A 16,418-nucleotide genomic window follows, 5' to 3' on the forward strand; every position below is an offset into this window, starting at 1 on the left:
TTCCATGATGACATATGTCTTTAGGAGTTCTAAGAACCATAGGGACATATTACAATTGTTTATATGGGTCGAAAGGGGCCATAGGATGACCTATGACCCCTTTCGACACATTCCATGATGACATATGTCTCTAGGGGTCCTAGGACCCCTAGGGACATATTACAATCGTTTATATGGGTTGAAAGGGGCCATAGGATGACCTATCACCCCTTTCGACACATTTCATGATGACATATGTCTCTAGGGGTTCTATGACCCCTAGGGACTTATTACAATCATTTATATGGGTCGAAAGGGGCCATAGGATGACCTATGACCCCTTTTGACACATTCCATGATGACATATGTCTCTAGGGATCCTAGGACCCCTAAGGACATATTACAATTGTTTATATGGGTCGAAATGGGCCATAGAATGACCTATGACCCCTTTTGACACATTCCATGATGACATATGTCTCTAGGGGTCCTAGGACACCTAGGGACATATTAAAATCGTTTATATGGGTCGAAAGGGGCCATAGACTTATGACCCCTTTCGACACATTTCATAACAACATATGTTTCTAGGGGTCCTAGGACCCTTAGGGACATATTACAATCGTTTATATGGGTTGAAAGGGGCTATAAGATAACTTATGACCCATTTCAACATATTTTATTACAACATATGTCTCTAGGGGTCCTAGGACCCCTATGACATTTTATAATTGTTTATATGGGTCGAAAGAGGTCATAGGATGACTTATGACCCCTTTCAACACATTTTATTACAACATATGTCTCTAGAGGCCCTAAGACCCCTAGGGACATATTACAATCATTTATATGAGTCGAAAGGGGTCATAGGATGACCTATGACCCCTTTTGACACTTTCCATGACAACATATATCTTTAGGGGTCCTAGGACCCCTAGGGACATATTACAATCGTTTATATGGGTCAAAAGGGGCCATAGGATGACTTATGACCCCTTTCGACACATTCCATGATGATATATGTCTCTAGGGGTCCTAGGACCCTAGGGACATATTAGAGTCATTTATATGGGTCGAAAGGGGCCATAGGATGACCTATGACCCGTTTCGACACATTCTATGATGACATATGTCGCTAAGGATCCTAGGACCCTTAGGGACATATTAGAATCATTTATATGAGTCGAAAGGGGCCATAGGATGACCTATGACCCCTTTCGACATATTTTATTACAGAATATGTCTCTAGGGGTCCTAGGACCCCTAGGGACATATTATAATTATTTATATTGGTCGAAAGAGGTCATAGGTCCTTTCAACACATTTTATTACAATATATGTCTCTAGAGGTCCTAGGACCCCTAGGGACATATTATAATTGTTTATATGAGTCGAAAGGGATCATAGGATGACCTATGACCCCTTTCGACACATTTTATTACAACATATGTCTCTAGGGGCCCTACGACCCCTAAGGACATATTACAATCATTTATATGGGTCGAAAGGGGCCATAGGATGACCTATGACCCCTTTCGACACGTTCCATAACAACTTATTACTCTAGCGGTCCGAGGACCCCTAGAGACATATTATAATTGTTTATATGGGTCAAAAGGGTTCATAGGATGACCTATGACCCCTTTTGACACATTTTATTACAACATATGTCTCTTGGGGCCCTAGGACCCCTAGGGTATGGGTCGAAAGGGGCCATAAGATGACCTATGACCCCTTTCGACACATTTTATGATGACACATGTCTCTAAGGATCTTAGGAGCTCTAAGGACATATTAAAATTATTTATATGGGTCAAAAGGGGCCATAGGATGACCTATGGCCCCTTTTGACACATTCCATGATGACATATGTCTCTAGGAGTCCTAGGACCCTTAGGGACATATTATAATTGTTTATATGGGTTGAAAGGTGCCAAATGATGACCTATGACCCCTTTAGACACATTCCATGATGACATATGTATCTAGGGGTCCTAAGACCCCAAAGGACATATTAGAATTGTTTATATGGGTCGAAAGGGGCAATAGGATGACCCCTGACCCCTTTTGACACATTTTATTACAACATATGTCTCTAGAGGTCCTAGAATCCATAGAGACATATTATAATTGTTTATATGGGTTGAAAAGGGTCATAGGATGACCTATAACCCTTTTTGACACATTTTATTACAACATATGTCTCTAGGGGCCCTAGGACCCCTAGGGACATATTAGAATTGTTATATGGGTCGAAAGAGGTCATAAGATGACCTATGACCCCTTTCAACACATTCTATGATGATATATGTCTCTAGGGGTCCTAGGACCCCCAAAGACATATTACAATCATTTATATGGGTCAAAAGGGGCCATAGGATGACCTATGATCTCTTTCGACACATTTTATTACAACATATGTCTCTAGGGGTTCTAAGACCCCTAGGGACATATTATAATTGTTTATATGGGTTGAAAGGGGTCATAGGATGACCTATGACCCCTCTCCATGCATTTCATCACAACCTATACCCCTAGGACCCTTAGGGACGGATTTGGTTGGTTCCAATGCGTCGAGAGGGGTCATAGGTAACCTATGACCCCTCTCGAAGTATTTTATGACAATGTATATCCCTAAGACCCCTATGACCCCTAGGAACCCATTGGGAATGTGTCAAAAGGGGTCACTAGGGGCCCTAGGGACATATGTTGTCATGAAATGCATTGAAAGGGGTCATAGGTTAACCTATGACCGCTTTTGATGCATTTTATGACAATATTACAGTTAATAACAATATAATATTGTATATTTTAATATAATAATAATATATTATTAGATCATATAACAATAATAATCATATATGTTACTAGATTATAGATTTAATAATAAAATAACCATATATATTATTATATATAATAATAGTCATAAAATATTACTATATATATTTAATAATAATAATATTTATCATATATATTACTATACTATATTTAGTTATAATAATTATTATTATATTTATAACTATATTATATTTAATAATAATAATCATACATATTACTATAATATAATAATAATTATAATCATATATAATAATAATATTAATGTCCACACTTCTTCCAAATAAATTTTCCTCTAAAACACTCTAAAGTTTTCCTCTTAAATTTACTTCCTCTCAAATTTCCCTCCCTCCAAATTTGACATTGGAAAATCTCTCCTATCAAATTTCCCTCCAAATTTCAATTGAAAAATCGTGGACCTGATCAGATACCCGATTTGAAATCGGATACCTAATTTGAATTTGGGTATCTGATTAGCCTTGGTATTTACCAAGCCTATTTATTCAACCCAAAAAATGTGTTGAGAAGGGTTTCAATGACACTCAAACTTCAGGTAGCCATCTAACAATGTTATTTTCATCGAAATTGAATGAAAGGAAAAAAGTGTTTTTATAACACTCTCAAGATTCCATCAATATAATTGCTGTCAAATTCTGAGTTCGATAAGTATTTATTAGTTAATTTTCAATGAAGATGATTGTAAAGTGTTGATTGACATACTGATTGAAAAATAGCTATAACTTTCAAGTGGTATAACATTTTTTAAATCCAAAAGTTGTGTCACATTCTATGCTTCACCTGGTATAAGAAAAACAAAAAAATTGGTAAAGTTTTATATTAGTTAAGGTGGTCAAACACGGGAGTTTTTTTTTCGAAAAATTTTTAGTAGAAAATTCATATTTAATTATTTATTTGGAATAAAAATACCCAAAATATGCATCACATCCAGGCATGAGTCTACTTTTTATATCTATAATTATATTTTAAAAATATTATCATTTGATTTTGATTAAGGTGGTCAGACATACACCTACTTTTTATTTTTGCCCTGAAATTTTCATAGTGCTGCATTAAAATCCAAACTTTTGACCAATCAATTATTATTTTTTCCAGATAAGGCCTAGTAGTTTAGAAACTATATTCAATTTCCTACATATTATTTTCTTACAACTTTTTGATATAAAGTCCAGAACCACTTTAAAATTATGTGTCAAGTTGACATAACACTGATGTGCTGGTTTTTCACTGCTACTTAAGGCCATAGTTTGGTTGACCATGATCCTGTACATACCCATACATACATATATATATACATATATATATACATATATATACATGCATACATACATCTCCATATGCAATTTTATCACCTTGGAAAATAGTATTTGATCCTGCTAGCTGGGAATATTTGATTGTTCATTGTATTGTAACTAATTTGGTGACAATTCTAGAAGAAATTGTTAATAAACCCAATTAATCAGCAACTAGACCAATTTAACAAGGTTATGGCTTGTTTCTTTCTAAAAATATCTGTTGTAATATGTTTTTCTAAAATTTCTTGCGAACTCTGCCCATTTTTCCTAGTCTGCATGGATTTTGTATAGGATCTTGAGCTAAGTCACTTAGCACGGATTGAGTGAGTTTTATTATTTTATTATTTGAATTCTAAAATATGTATGCAGTTGGATCAATTTTTCTATTGTTCTAACATGTAATAAGCACCTTAAAAAAGATCTCTTTCTATATATAAAGACTATAAGTTATGCAAGTTGTCATGTATTGCATATGCATTTGTTGTTTCAAGGTTGGGAACCACTTCAACATCCTTTGCATGGTCTAGAAGTATGTCATTGTGGCAAAGAGAATAACTTTAGTGAAGAGTTGAGTGTAAGGAGTTACTACCCTAAATTATGCTGCAAATTCCTGGGAACCAAGGGACCCTAAACCTATGCTACATTTTCTGGAAACATGAGAGAATTTACTACCGGCTTCAGTACTTCATAACATTTTGGATCATATAGTGATGCCCAAATTAACTTAAATACATGCATGGTTACATCCTTGGCTTCCATTATTCAGCATCATATGGAACCTTTATATCCAACCATTCGTTATAAATTGGGGAATGCACTTCATGCCTGGCATTCAAGTGATTCATCTACATATGCAATTTTATCACCTTGGAAAACTATATTTGATCTTGCTAGCTAGGAACATTTGATTGTTCATTTTATCATACCTAATTTGATGATAGTTCTACAAAAATTTGTAATCAATCCAACTAGTCAGCAACTAGACCAATTTAACTAGGTTATGACTTGGGCATACATTATTCCCATTTATCATATGGTTGTAATGTTGGAGGCAACATGTTTTCCAAAGTGGCAGCAGGTTTTGTATCATTGGCTTTATTCAAGTCCTAATTTTAATGAAGTAACAAAGTGGGTTTTAGGGTGGAAAGGACTATATAATGAAGAGGAAACTTGAAAATTTGAATGTTGAAATTCTTAAATGAAAGCTATCGAGGAAAAAAAAGACCTATGCCAGAGTTACAACACAATGTGAAGTTGATTTTAGCTATAAACAAAAAACAAAGAAAAAATGACATAAACCATTCCCCATTTGTTTTGATTGTGGAGTGTTGTGCGTAAAAAAGGGTGGAGAGCTCCAAACGAGGGTGGAGAGCTCTGAACGTTGGTGGAGATTTCATTGTCATGCCCTTGTGATCATTGCATTTCATTGTCATACCCCTATGATCTCTACATTTCATTATCGTGCCCTTGGTGGAGATCAATGGAGATCTACAATTTTGTTGTAGTGCCCTTGTGATCACTGCATTTCATTGTCATGCCCTTGTGATCTCTGCATTTTGTTGTCATGTGCTTGTGATCTTTGTGCCCTTGTGATCTCTGCATTTCATTGTCGTCCCCTTGCTCAATTTCTTTGTTATGTCGTGCCCTTGTGATCTCTGTTCCCTTTGACACTACAACATTTAGGGTCAAATTGCGACAAAAATTTGCAACGACAGTGTAATTTATGGTGTATTCGAGCCCAAACATAGTAGTTCTTGCTCTACAATTTTCTTCAAGGGGAGAAGACATACTTATGTAAATGTTCTTTTCTTTTCCTTCTAAATATGTATCTCTTTATATTTCCCTCAGTGGGTGATTAGAGAAGCTTCTCTTTATGTATATGTATGTGTGTGTATATATACATACACACACATATGTGTGTGTCTATATATGTATGTATGTAAAGATAGAGAAGCTTCTCTTTATGTATGTGTATGTGTATGTGTATGTGTATGTGTATATGTATATGTATATGTATATTTACAAAGATCTCTTTGTTTATATACATAGATACATACATAGACACACATATGTGTGTGTGTGTATATATACATATATACATACATACATACATATATACATAAATACATACATACATCTACATATGCAATTTTATCACTTTGTAAAACTATATTTGATCTCTACTCAATCACCAAGAGATAATATAATCTATAAGTACAAATTTTTGCATACTTAGTTTGGTTTGAATAGTTTCGATTGAATACGTCCAAGGAGAGTGAGTCTACTCATGATGATAATGGCTCAATGTATTGGGTCTTTAGAGGAGAGAGACTTACAGAAGATTAGATGTTGTTTAAATGGATAATGGATGATTCATTTATGATACCAATATATCCTCTTCCATATTAAATATCTATATCATCAAATTGCTAGAAACAAATCAATGGACTTGGTCTTTTGAAATGGTATGGGCTACTTAGAATTGTCAAACTTGAACCATTGAACTGTACATTCAAATTGATGAACCAACACTCTGAATCACTACTTTCATGTTCAAAACCTTTGGCCTTTGAAATGTGAACTTTGATTTTGATTTGTAGTGCATGGGCTATTATGAACCAAAAGGCACCTAAATGTTCTTGGAGACATGTGAAAGCATCTGCATAAATTGATATGAACCATTCAATCTAAATTACAGAGCCTTTGAAACTCAGTACTCTAATCCAAGCCAAGAGCCAACTTCTAAACATTGAAACCACTAAATTACCTAGGACACTGAACTTATTGAACATATGAACCTCCTTGAACCAATGGAACCATTTTGAAATCGATTCAATGAGGTTCAGATACCAAGAGGGGCTACGATATAAACCTCAAACAAGGGTTGCATGCTATGGTGGGGGTAGGAGGAAGATGTTCGTGTGAATGGCTGATCGCGCAAGTTGTAGAAAAGCAGGGTATCAGTTGCAAGTAGTTTCATTAATTTGATAAGGGAATCAACTTTGAAAGCAGGATGATCAAAATTGGCACGTCCATCCTTATGATAGATGTCTCTGTCTTAGAATATAAAATTACCTCAAAGGACAAGTGAAAAATTATTAAATGTATGGAAGATCATAAGAACATTAACCTATAATATTTTTTAAGGAAAAAAATATAATAAAAATATAATTTAGTGGAAAAAACCATGAGCTATGTGGCTTCACATTGTGGCTATTTCATTGTTCAGTATTGGAAACTCTCCACATTAAATATGAAGATCTTGAAATTAAAAAAGATAACTATCAGAGATCTATATTTGTGTTTTAGTGATAACAAATATATAGTCTAATTTTTTGAAAAATAATAGTCTTAAGAGTATATGATTAAATAAAATAAACAAGAGTACTAGTTGTAGCTGTATAATTCTAGTATTACTGATTATGTTCAACAAAATGTTCGACAAAACAAGTATGAAGTCACATAAATGGATCATCTACTCAATCCTATTATGACTTAATGTGAATGCATCCAATCATGACCTGGATGATATTATGCATGAGATCTTTACTCAATCACCAAGATATAATATAATCTGTAAGTACAAATTTTTGAATACTTAGTTTGGTATGAATAGTGTTGATTGAATGCAAGGATAATTGCTTGTGTGAATTTAAGACATGAATGATTAATTTAATTTATCACAAGTACCATGCAAGTGTGTATGTATGCATGTAAAGCAACTCACATAGTGAACTGATATACATACATACATGCACATAAGCATACAATCATCATAATCAGTTATCCTTGAATTTGACAAAAGCTATTATATATGAACAAGAGATACATGTTTAGAAGGGAAAAAAGAACATTTACATGGGTACCCCTTCTCCCCTTGAATAAAATCATAGAGTTAGGGCACAAAGATCTCAAGGGCATAATATGGCAACAAAATGCAGCAATCACAAGGGAATGACAACAAAATCTTAGATCTCCACCCTCGTTTAGAGCTCTCCACCCTCTTTCACACACATCTCTCCACAATCAATCAAAAAAATTGGGGAATGATAAATGTCGCATTTTCTTTTCTATTTTGTTTATAATCCATAATCCACAATCCACAAGATCTCTTTGTATACATACATACATACATGCATGCATGCATACATACATACATACATACATATATATATACACATACATGCATATACATACATACATACATACATACATATATACATACACAATATATGCATACATTCATGAAAACAAAAATACACTTTATAAGAGTTTACAATTGTTCAACACAATTAATGTTTTACAAGAAAATGCACCTGAAGAACTATTAGCTCAGAAGCAAGAATATGGTGTTGAAATACTGCAAAAAGTGCTTGACATGAGAGGTCTGCAACTGAGGGTGTTCACCAATCTTGAAAACTTGAATGTTGAAATGAAAGCTATCAATGAAAAAACACCTATGCCAAAGTTACAAGACAATGTGAAGTTGATTTTAGATAAGGTAGAGGTAGATATTCATAAGTTTGATAATCAAAATTTAAGGCACAAGAGTGAAGGATAAGGAGCAGCTTTAGAAAGAGACTACATGACAAAAAAAATAGGTAGAAAACATAGAGGATATTATGGGAGCCACTAGATAGAATCTAGGAAAGTGTTGCGGTAGGTACTATGACATTGGAATCACTTGCAAGTGTCTTTGACAATTTACAGTCTAAATATCAAATGCTTATAAGAGTGTTTCAAGTATTGCCACAGTCTTCCTGCGATGATCTCAAGTATAAAATGCTTATAAGAGTTTTCAAGGTTGGGTATCACTTCAATATCCTATGCATGGTTTAGAGGTAATGTCATTGTGGTAGAGGCTTTTGCAAGGGAATGAGCCTCATGATTATGACATTTACACAGAAGTAGAACTTGCTTCTTCAACTCCTTACACTCAACTCTTCACTGAAGTTATTCTTCAATTCCTTGCATATACAAGTTTATCACCTTGGAAAACTATATTTGATCCTACTATCTAGGAATAACTGATTGTTCATTTTATTGTACCTAATTTGATGATAGTTCTACAAGAATTTTTAATCAACCTAGCTAATCAGCAACTAGACCCATTTAACTGGGTTGTGACTAGTTTCTTCTTAAAAATATCTGCTATGATATGTTTTTGTAAAATTTCTTGTGAACTCTACCCATTTTTCTCAGTTTGCATTATTTTCATGGAGGATCTTGAGGTAAGTCACTTAGCATGGGTTAAGTAAGTTTTATTGTTTTATTATTTGGATTATGGAATATGTATGCAGTTGGATCAATTTTTCTTTTGTGCTAAGATGTAATAAGCACCTTAAAAAATATCTCTAAATATACATGTTTAGAAGGAAATACAAAGAGATACTTGTATAGAAGGAAAGAAATGAACATTTACATAGCTCCCTTGAAGAAAATCGCAAAGATAGGGCATGACAACAAAATCACAGAGCAAGGGCATAGAGATCACAAGGGCATGACATGGCAACGAAAGCGTAGAGAAAGGGCATGGCAATGAAATCATAGAGCAAGGCCATGACAATGAAATGTAGAGATCACAAGGGCACGAAAAATCAAATCACAGAGTAAGGGCATGACAAAAAAATGTAGAGATACATAGCAACGAAATTGCAAAGCAAAGGCATGACAATAAAGTGTAAAGATCATAGCAATGAAATGCACTAATGACAAGGGCAAGACAATGTTTAGAGATCTCCACCCTCATTCGGAGCTCTCGGCCCTCTTTTGCATGCATCTCTCCACAATCAAAACAAAACGGGAATAATTTATGTCGTGTTTTCTTTTTTTTGTTTATACTCACGTGAGCGTCGCAATTATGATGCCAACATTCATATTGCGACGGTGTCGAGGACAATTGCAAAAAAAAAAAACATGAAAATGACCACAAATTACACTGTCATCACAATTTGACCCCAAATGTTGTAGTGGGACATGAAGGCTTCAGAAAGGCCAAGAAGGAGGTGTAGGTGAAATTGAGAGATAATAGGTTGATTAAGAGATATAGTTAGAAAGGGTAGAAAGATGACACCTAGAAGGCCATTCTAGAAAGTCAGATATAACGAAGAAGCATGAAATTGAAGGGAAGAGGCAAAAAATAGATCAAAACCACACTAAAGACTTGGCTAAAAGGTCCCAAAATGAAGTGTGTCCATTTTAAGATGGTACAAGTATTTTTTTTTTAAATGTAGATTCAAACCCTTGATTGAATAGAAGAGTAAATCTTACATTGAAATATTAGTCATCTGTAAGGGAAGACAATTTAATAAAATGAAATGGAACAAATCCATTTTTATATAGATCTATTCTACTTATATAAGTAAAAATAATGAGCATGTATTCTACTTAGATAAGTACAAATAATGAGCATATAATTAACATAGATTTGATCATTTGGTAGGGTTGATAAATGACATTAAATATTGATAACAATAAATCCACTTACTTTTGGAATACCAATAAAGAATTAACATTATTGTTATTTTAATGCTCACAATCTAATAAATGTCTTAAACTCTATGTAATCTCAAAAAATATGTTGACTAAATCTAAGCCTTTAGAGATTGAACTTGAAAAGGTCTAACATAAAGTTCTAGTATATGCATCTTCACCTTTCCCTTCTCTATGTTTGGATCCATTCCAATAGTGGTTACAAACATCACGGAGGAGATTGGCATGCTGCTAGTGTCAAGTTTTTCTAGGACAACCATCTATTTGAACAAAATTATATTACTAAGTGGGTGGCTTAAAATGACAAGCGAAAATTTGTAGATGACCAAAATGATTTTGAATGTAGATTAAGATTATTTATCCCTTAGAAAATAAAATATTCTTTAATGCATTGTTATAGTTTCATATGTTTAAATTGGGCAAATGAATGTCTTTAAATACTCAGACATAACAACTAAAAATAATTTGTATCAAGTTGGTTCACAATGATGAAAATGAGCAACAATTTGGAAATTGAATTTAATGTCAAGTTTCAACCTAGTTCAATTCCATGAGCCATGTCATGCTAAAAAAAGAAATGAAAAAAAGTAAACGAGTCAAAGTAGGAAGGGATTGTGTGGAAATATGCATAATAGTGATGGATAATTGACTACAAATAAAAATATATATGTGATGGGGGTGGATAATCGACTATGTACAAATAATAAATAAATAATAAATGTGTAAAGAGAAAGATAGGAATATAAAATAGAGGGGTTATAGGACAACTTATGGTGTCTAGAGCTAAGCTCTAGGTATTTGGGCTAACTTGTCAATTCTCCTCAGTAAAAAAGAAAAATTTGAAATGTTGATGTTAATTAAAAACACACAATTGACTCCAAAAAAAATATTTGCTTCAAATTATGGATTGTGGAAATTTGATAATGGTAAAAACAAAAAGAATAGAAAAATTATTAAATATAAACCAACTCAATATGCAAATGTACCACTTGTATATATATAATTATATAAAACATTTCATTAAAATAGGCCAAAAATAAATGCATCGTTAGAATTATTAACACTCTAATATAAATGAATTTTTTGAGGTAAAATCCACAACCCAAGATAATCTCTAAGACTCAAAAAGAATTGTTTTTCTTTTATTTTTCATGAATTGGTGTCTTATCATTTATGAAAAATAATGTTACAAATATTTAAGAAAAGGCAGAGTGGAAAAAGTCACACCCATAAAGTTCATAAAGAGCTTTAAGTTGAGGGGAAAAACAAGTAAAGAAAGTTGCTACGCAACAAGAGCAGTAACAAAGCGAACAATCCTTAAACATCACAAAAGAACAAATTAAGCTTGGAAAAAAATAGTCAACTTTGACTGTTCAAGACTTTTACCTTAAGCATTAATCGTTAAATGAACCGAACAAAGTGGAGCAAAGGATGATCTTGACCATTTGACTTGCTCCATACATGAGCAAAATGTAATATGTTCAAAAAAAGATCTTATTAAAAAATGATTTCATAATTTCGAGAAAAAGACAAAGATCCTCAATCACTCAATTTACCCCTACATCAACAAAGTCTACAGTGTCTACACAAGGTCCCACACACATCAACTCATAAAAGCAATTGCAAAACTCCAATATGAAAGAACACGCATCAACTCATTAGCAATTGCAAAACCCCAATGTGAAAGAACAGACAACAACTCATTAAAGCAATTGCAAAAACTCCAATGTGAAAGAACACACATCAACTCATTAAGGCAATTACAAAACTCAATGCAAGAGATGAGAGACAAAACACACTATAGAAAAAGGCAACAACGTTCATATCCACGTCACAACTTTAAGTTTTGAACTCAGCTACAATGAAGACAACTTTTCTAGTTTGAAATAAAGAGAACCCACCTGGTTTTCCCAGCTAAGCCGCGTCCAACAAGTGGCAATGTACAAAAGTCCATCAAAATCATCTCCAATCCCACACTTCTGAACGTTAACACGGAAAAGAAGAAGAAATATGGGCCAGATCAGTCACCCATTAAAAGCTACAACACTTTTAAACCCACAACTTTCCTTCCGTAGATCCGACATACATACAAAAAATCTTTCTTTCCCCACTTTTCCCAATCCCATTATAACCTCTCGAATCCCGAGTACGCTCCTAATCTGATTAATAAGACTCCCACTACAATGGAATGCAAGTTTCATAGAATTGCAATGGAGGAAGGAAGAAGTAGTTCAGTTCTAAGGCAGCTGAGTCTGAGCAGAGTCCCTGATTCATCATGGTCATCTAGTCCATGGGATGAAGAGGAGGAGAAGAGGCTTGAGAGGCAAGTGTGGGAGTGGCAGTGGGAGTGGGAGTGGCAGAGGCAATGTGAAGTGAAGGAGAGGAAGAAGGTGATGGTGGTGGTTGATGGTTCTCCTCAGTCTAGGACTGCAATGTTGTGGGTTCTATCACACCTTGTGAGTAGGGTGGACACTCTTGTTCTCCTCCACGTGTTGGACTCTACTTGTCTCCGTAGATGTAAGCCAGATGTCGCACGTCGATACCTCCGTGCCTGCCACCTCCTTAACTCCATGCGCTCTCTTTGCATCTCCCACATTCCACAGGTTTGTTTTGTTTTCGTTCACAATCTTGGTGTTTGTTGGATATGATTGTGTAAATCTTGTTTTGTATCAATATTTTAGATCATATTTTAAGCTTTATTTTGTATCAACATTTTGGATCATACTCTAAGTTTTATTTTGTGTCAATATTTTGAATCACACTCTAAATTATGTTTTATATCAATAGTTTCAATCACACTCTAAGTTTTACTTTGTATCAATGATTTCGATCATAATCTAAGTTTTGTTTGATATCTAAGTTTTATTTTGTATACCTTTTTTACTTGACACTTTATTTTTTTATTATCAACTTTTCTTATCACATTTTAAGTTTGTTTTGTTTGGTATCAAACTTCCCAATCAGAGTTCTTCAAACTCTAATTTATTAGAAAGTGAGTTAGAGGAGTGTGCTCCAAAATGCCAATGCAAAACAAAGCTTACACAATCAAACTATGAAATGTGCTCTGAAACATGGATGCAATACAAAATTTATACTATTGAATTTAGAAAACATATGTACAAATAGCCTCTATGAATTGAAATGTTGTTTGGTTTACCCTGATAATTATCAATGATTCAGGTACAAGTTGAAGGTGTTATGATACAGGGAGACAAGGCAACTACCATAGTGTCATATGCGAATAAACTACGAGTTTCTCTGCTTGTTTTGGGCCAACGAAAACCATCCTTGTTTCACAGGTAGATATTCGCTGTAAGGTTTCAAGCAATAGTTTGTTATTATATTAGTTTTATATTTTTCTAGATTAAATTGTGTGAGAGCTTCTACATCAACATTTAGAGTTGCACTTTGTAAACTATTATAAGATAATAGAAAGATAAGGAGATGAAATAAGTTACTTTTAAACTGAAAACAAACCGGCATCATTTTGGTTTAAATCATGTAATCTCTTGACTCTCTTTTTAATTTATTTTTAGCTTACAACTAATACTTTTTGTCTCCATTAATCATACCATTACACAATCTAATTTTTAAAAAATCAATACATATGAATAGTCAAAATCCGATTAATATTACTATCTTTATTCCCTGATATAGTTCATGCTGTGCAGGTTTATGCGAAGCAAGCGGCAAGAGCTGATAGACTTTTGCATTAACAATGCGGAATGCCTGACACTGAGTGTGAGAAAGCAGAGTGGTAACCTTGGCGGATACATAATAAATAGCAGGTGGCACAAAGATTTCTGGCTATTGGCATGATATCTTATATTTGTGGCTGAAATGGGATACTAGGATCATGGATTGTGTATATGCCCTTTATATACACACATAAGATTTGTAGGACTGTTTCTCTGTATATATTGTGGGTTGGGATTTAATGGTGGAAGGCTGAGAATGCTGGACTTATTGTGGGTTTGACAATACACGTGAGATAAATGCAAGAATGAATGAATCATGTACTTTGAACTTTTAGAAGCTTGCACCAGACAAGGTTTCTTTATGGGGCCACTTTTAATGGTCGTTGGAGGACAAAATAAGGACTACTTTTTTGTTTTGATTTAGAAGTTGATGATTGAATGCATTTAAAAAAAGTGTAAGACTTTTATTGGAATTTATATTAAATGAGGTCGGATTGAATATGTAAGTATTATAAAAATAAAGTGTGATATATATTTGTTATTCTTTATTAATTACAATAGGTTAATAAGTAAAATAAATTTAATAAGTATTATTAAGTATAGATTAACATAATTAATGTATATAAGAGATTAAGTACTATCAGTCATCAATGATAATGAATATTATAGGTCATGTAATGAATAATCATGTATATAATGTGATCATAAACAATTTACTTAATAAATATATTAAGTAGATTTCAATTTCAATTCTACAAGTTAATTCCTCTAGGCTTCTAAGGTCCTATTGCTATTAAAGAAATGTGTTGAACCCACCATTACAGGAATTAGTTTCCTCCCTATCCATTGATCGAGGCAAAGAATTAATTATGTAAAAATCAGCCACAAAATGACACCATCGATTGTCTTGTTTAGTGCATTTCCAATTATGTGTCAATAGCCATAGAACCATAGATCCTTGAGTCCCATAAAGACATAGACATAAAGTTCACAATACATGTTTAGACAGGTATAGTTGTACCCAAGATTCATTCAAAATATATAAAAATGTACTACACTTCACAACATCATTTTATTTCACAATGCCTATCAACTTATAATGTCTCCAACTGAATACAACAAATCCAAGATTATATGACCATTTAAATGATTGACTACTCGCGTCACATACTATGAAAGCTAGATCTTCAAGTGATGAACTATATATCTTAACAAGATACACACCCTCAAGATGCGATGGCATACAACCCATTTACTACATGTATTCAAGCTTAATGACAGAAAAACATACCCGTACAATTAAAGCATATGATCATAAAAAAAATTACATTACAAACATGTATAAGTCATAATGCATTATTCAAGTTCACAAGATAACACAAATAAATATAGGAGACAACACATAAAATATATTTAAGAAAATACGCAAGAATCAATACCACAAGCCCTAGTATTTCACACCAAACCAAAATAATATACTTCATCCCTTAATGGGATGTGTATTCATATTCCAATGGAGGCATAAGCAAGGTTTTCTACATAAATTTGGTTTTCATTTGTGTGTTCTTCCATTGCTATATATTTCAGTAATAGTTAATGGGATCAATAACAAGTAATTAAAATTTATGTCGAAGTCATTAAGTATTTGGTTATGTTAATTCATTCTCCCCACTCATCATCTAGAGGTGTTGATCATATCATATATCTAACAAAATGATACTAAACATAAATGTGCTTGGTCCTAGCATGAAATGTTAGGTTCTTATCTAGGTAGAATACACTCCAATTATCACAAAAAGCAATCACCATTCCTCATTGAATTCTAATATTAAAACATAGACTCTTAAACAAAATGACTTCTTTATAACCATAAGTAGCTACCACATACCCATCTTCAATAATTGACAAAGAAACCATTTTTTTTTGCTAGATTGTCCAATAATGCAGCAAAACATAATAATGTAAAACATAAGAATTAGTGATCTTCTAATATTGCTATCACTTGCCTAATCTAAATCTACATAACCAAAATATCAAGGAAAAGTTTCTCCTATCGTATTACCATAATAACACAAAGAATACTTTGAGATGTACACTTTTA

At 33.4% G+C, this 16,418-nt stretch overlaps 1 protein-coding gene across 1 annotated transcript; it reads left to right on the plus strand.

Moving 5' to 3' along the window:
* Positions 1-12,771: 12,771 nt before the first annotated feature.
* Positions 12,772-14,790, plus strand: LOC149555770 (uncharacterized). Its single transcript, XM_089833692.1, has 3 exons — positions 12,772-13,222; positions 13,800-13,918; positions 14,291-14,790. The coding sequence occupies exons 1-3, from the start codon at positions 12,803-12,805 to the stop codon at positions 14,436-14,438; spliced, it is 687 nt and encodes a 228-aa protein (XP_089689818.1). The 5' UTR covers positions 12,772-12,802; the 3' UTR covers positions 14,439-14,790.
* The last annotated feature ends 1,628 nt before the right edge of the window (positions 14,791-16,418 follow it).

Source organism: Cupressus sempervirens, chromosome 5 (genome assembly GCF_028749045.1).
Source record: "Cupressus sempervirens isolate cs-2001-9-10 chromosome 5, ASM2874904v1, whole genome shotgun sequence".
Classification (NCBI taxonomy): domain Eukaryota; kingdom Viridiplantae; phylum Streptophyta; class Pinopsida; order Cupressales; family Cupressaceae; genus Cupressus; species Cupressus sempervirens.

Coding starts and splice junctions, on each gene's coding strand:
- LOC149555770 (XM_089833692.1), top strand. CDS start 12,803: ATGGAATGCAAGTTTCATAGAATTGCAATGGAGGAAGGAAGAAGTAGT. Junction 13,223..13,799: donor GCATCTCCCACATTCCACAG/GTTTGTTTTGTT, acceptor TCAATGATTCAG/GTACAAGTTGAAGGTGTTAT. Junction 13,919..14,290: donor AAACCATCCTTGTTTCACAG/GTAGATATTCGC, acceptor CATGCTGTGCAG/GTTTATGCGAAGCAAGCGGC.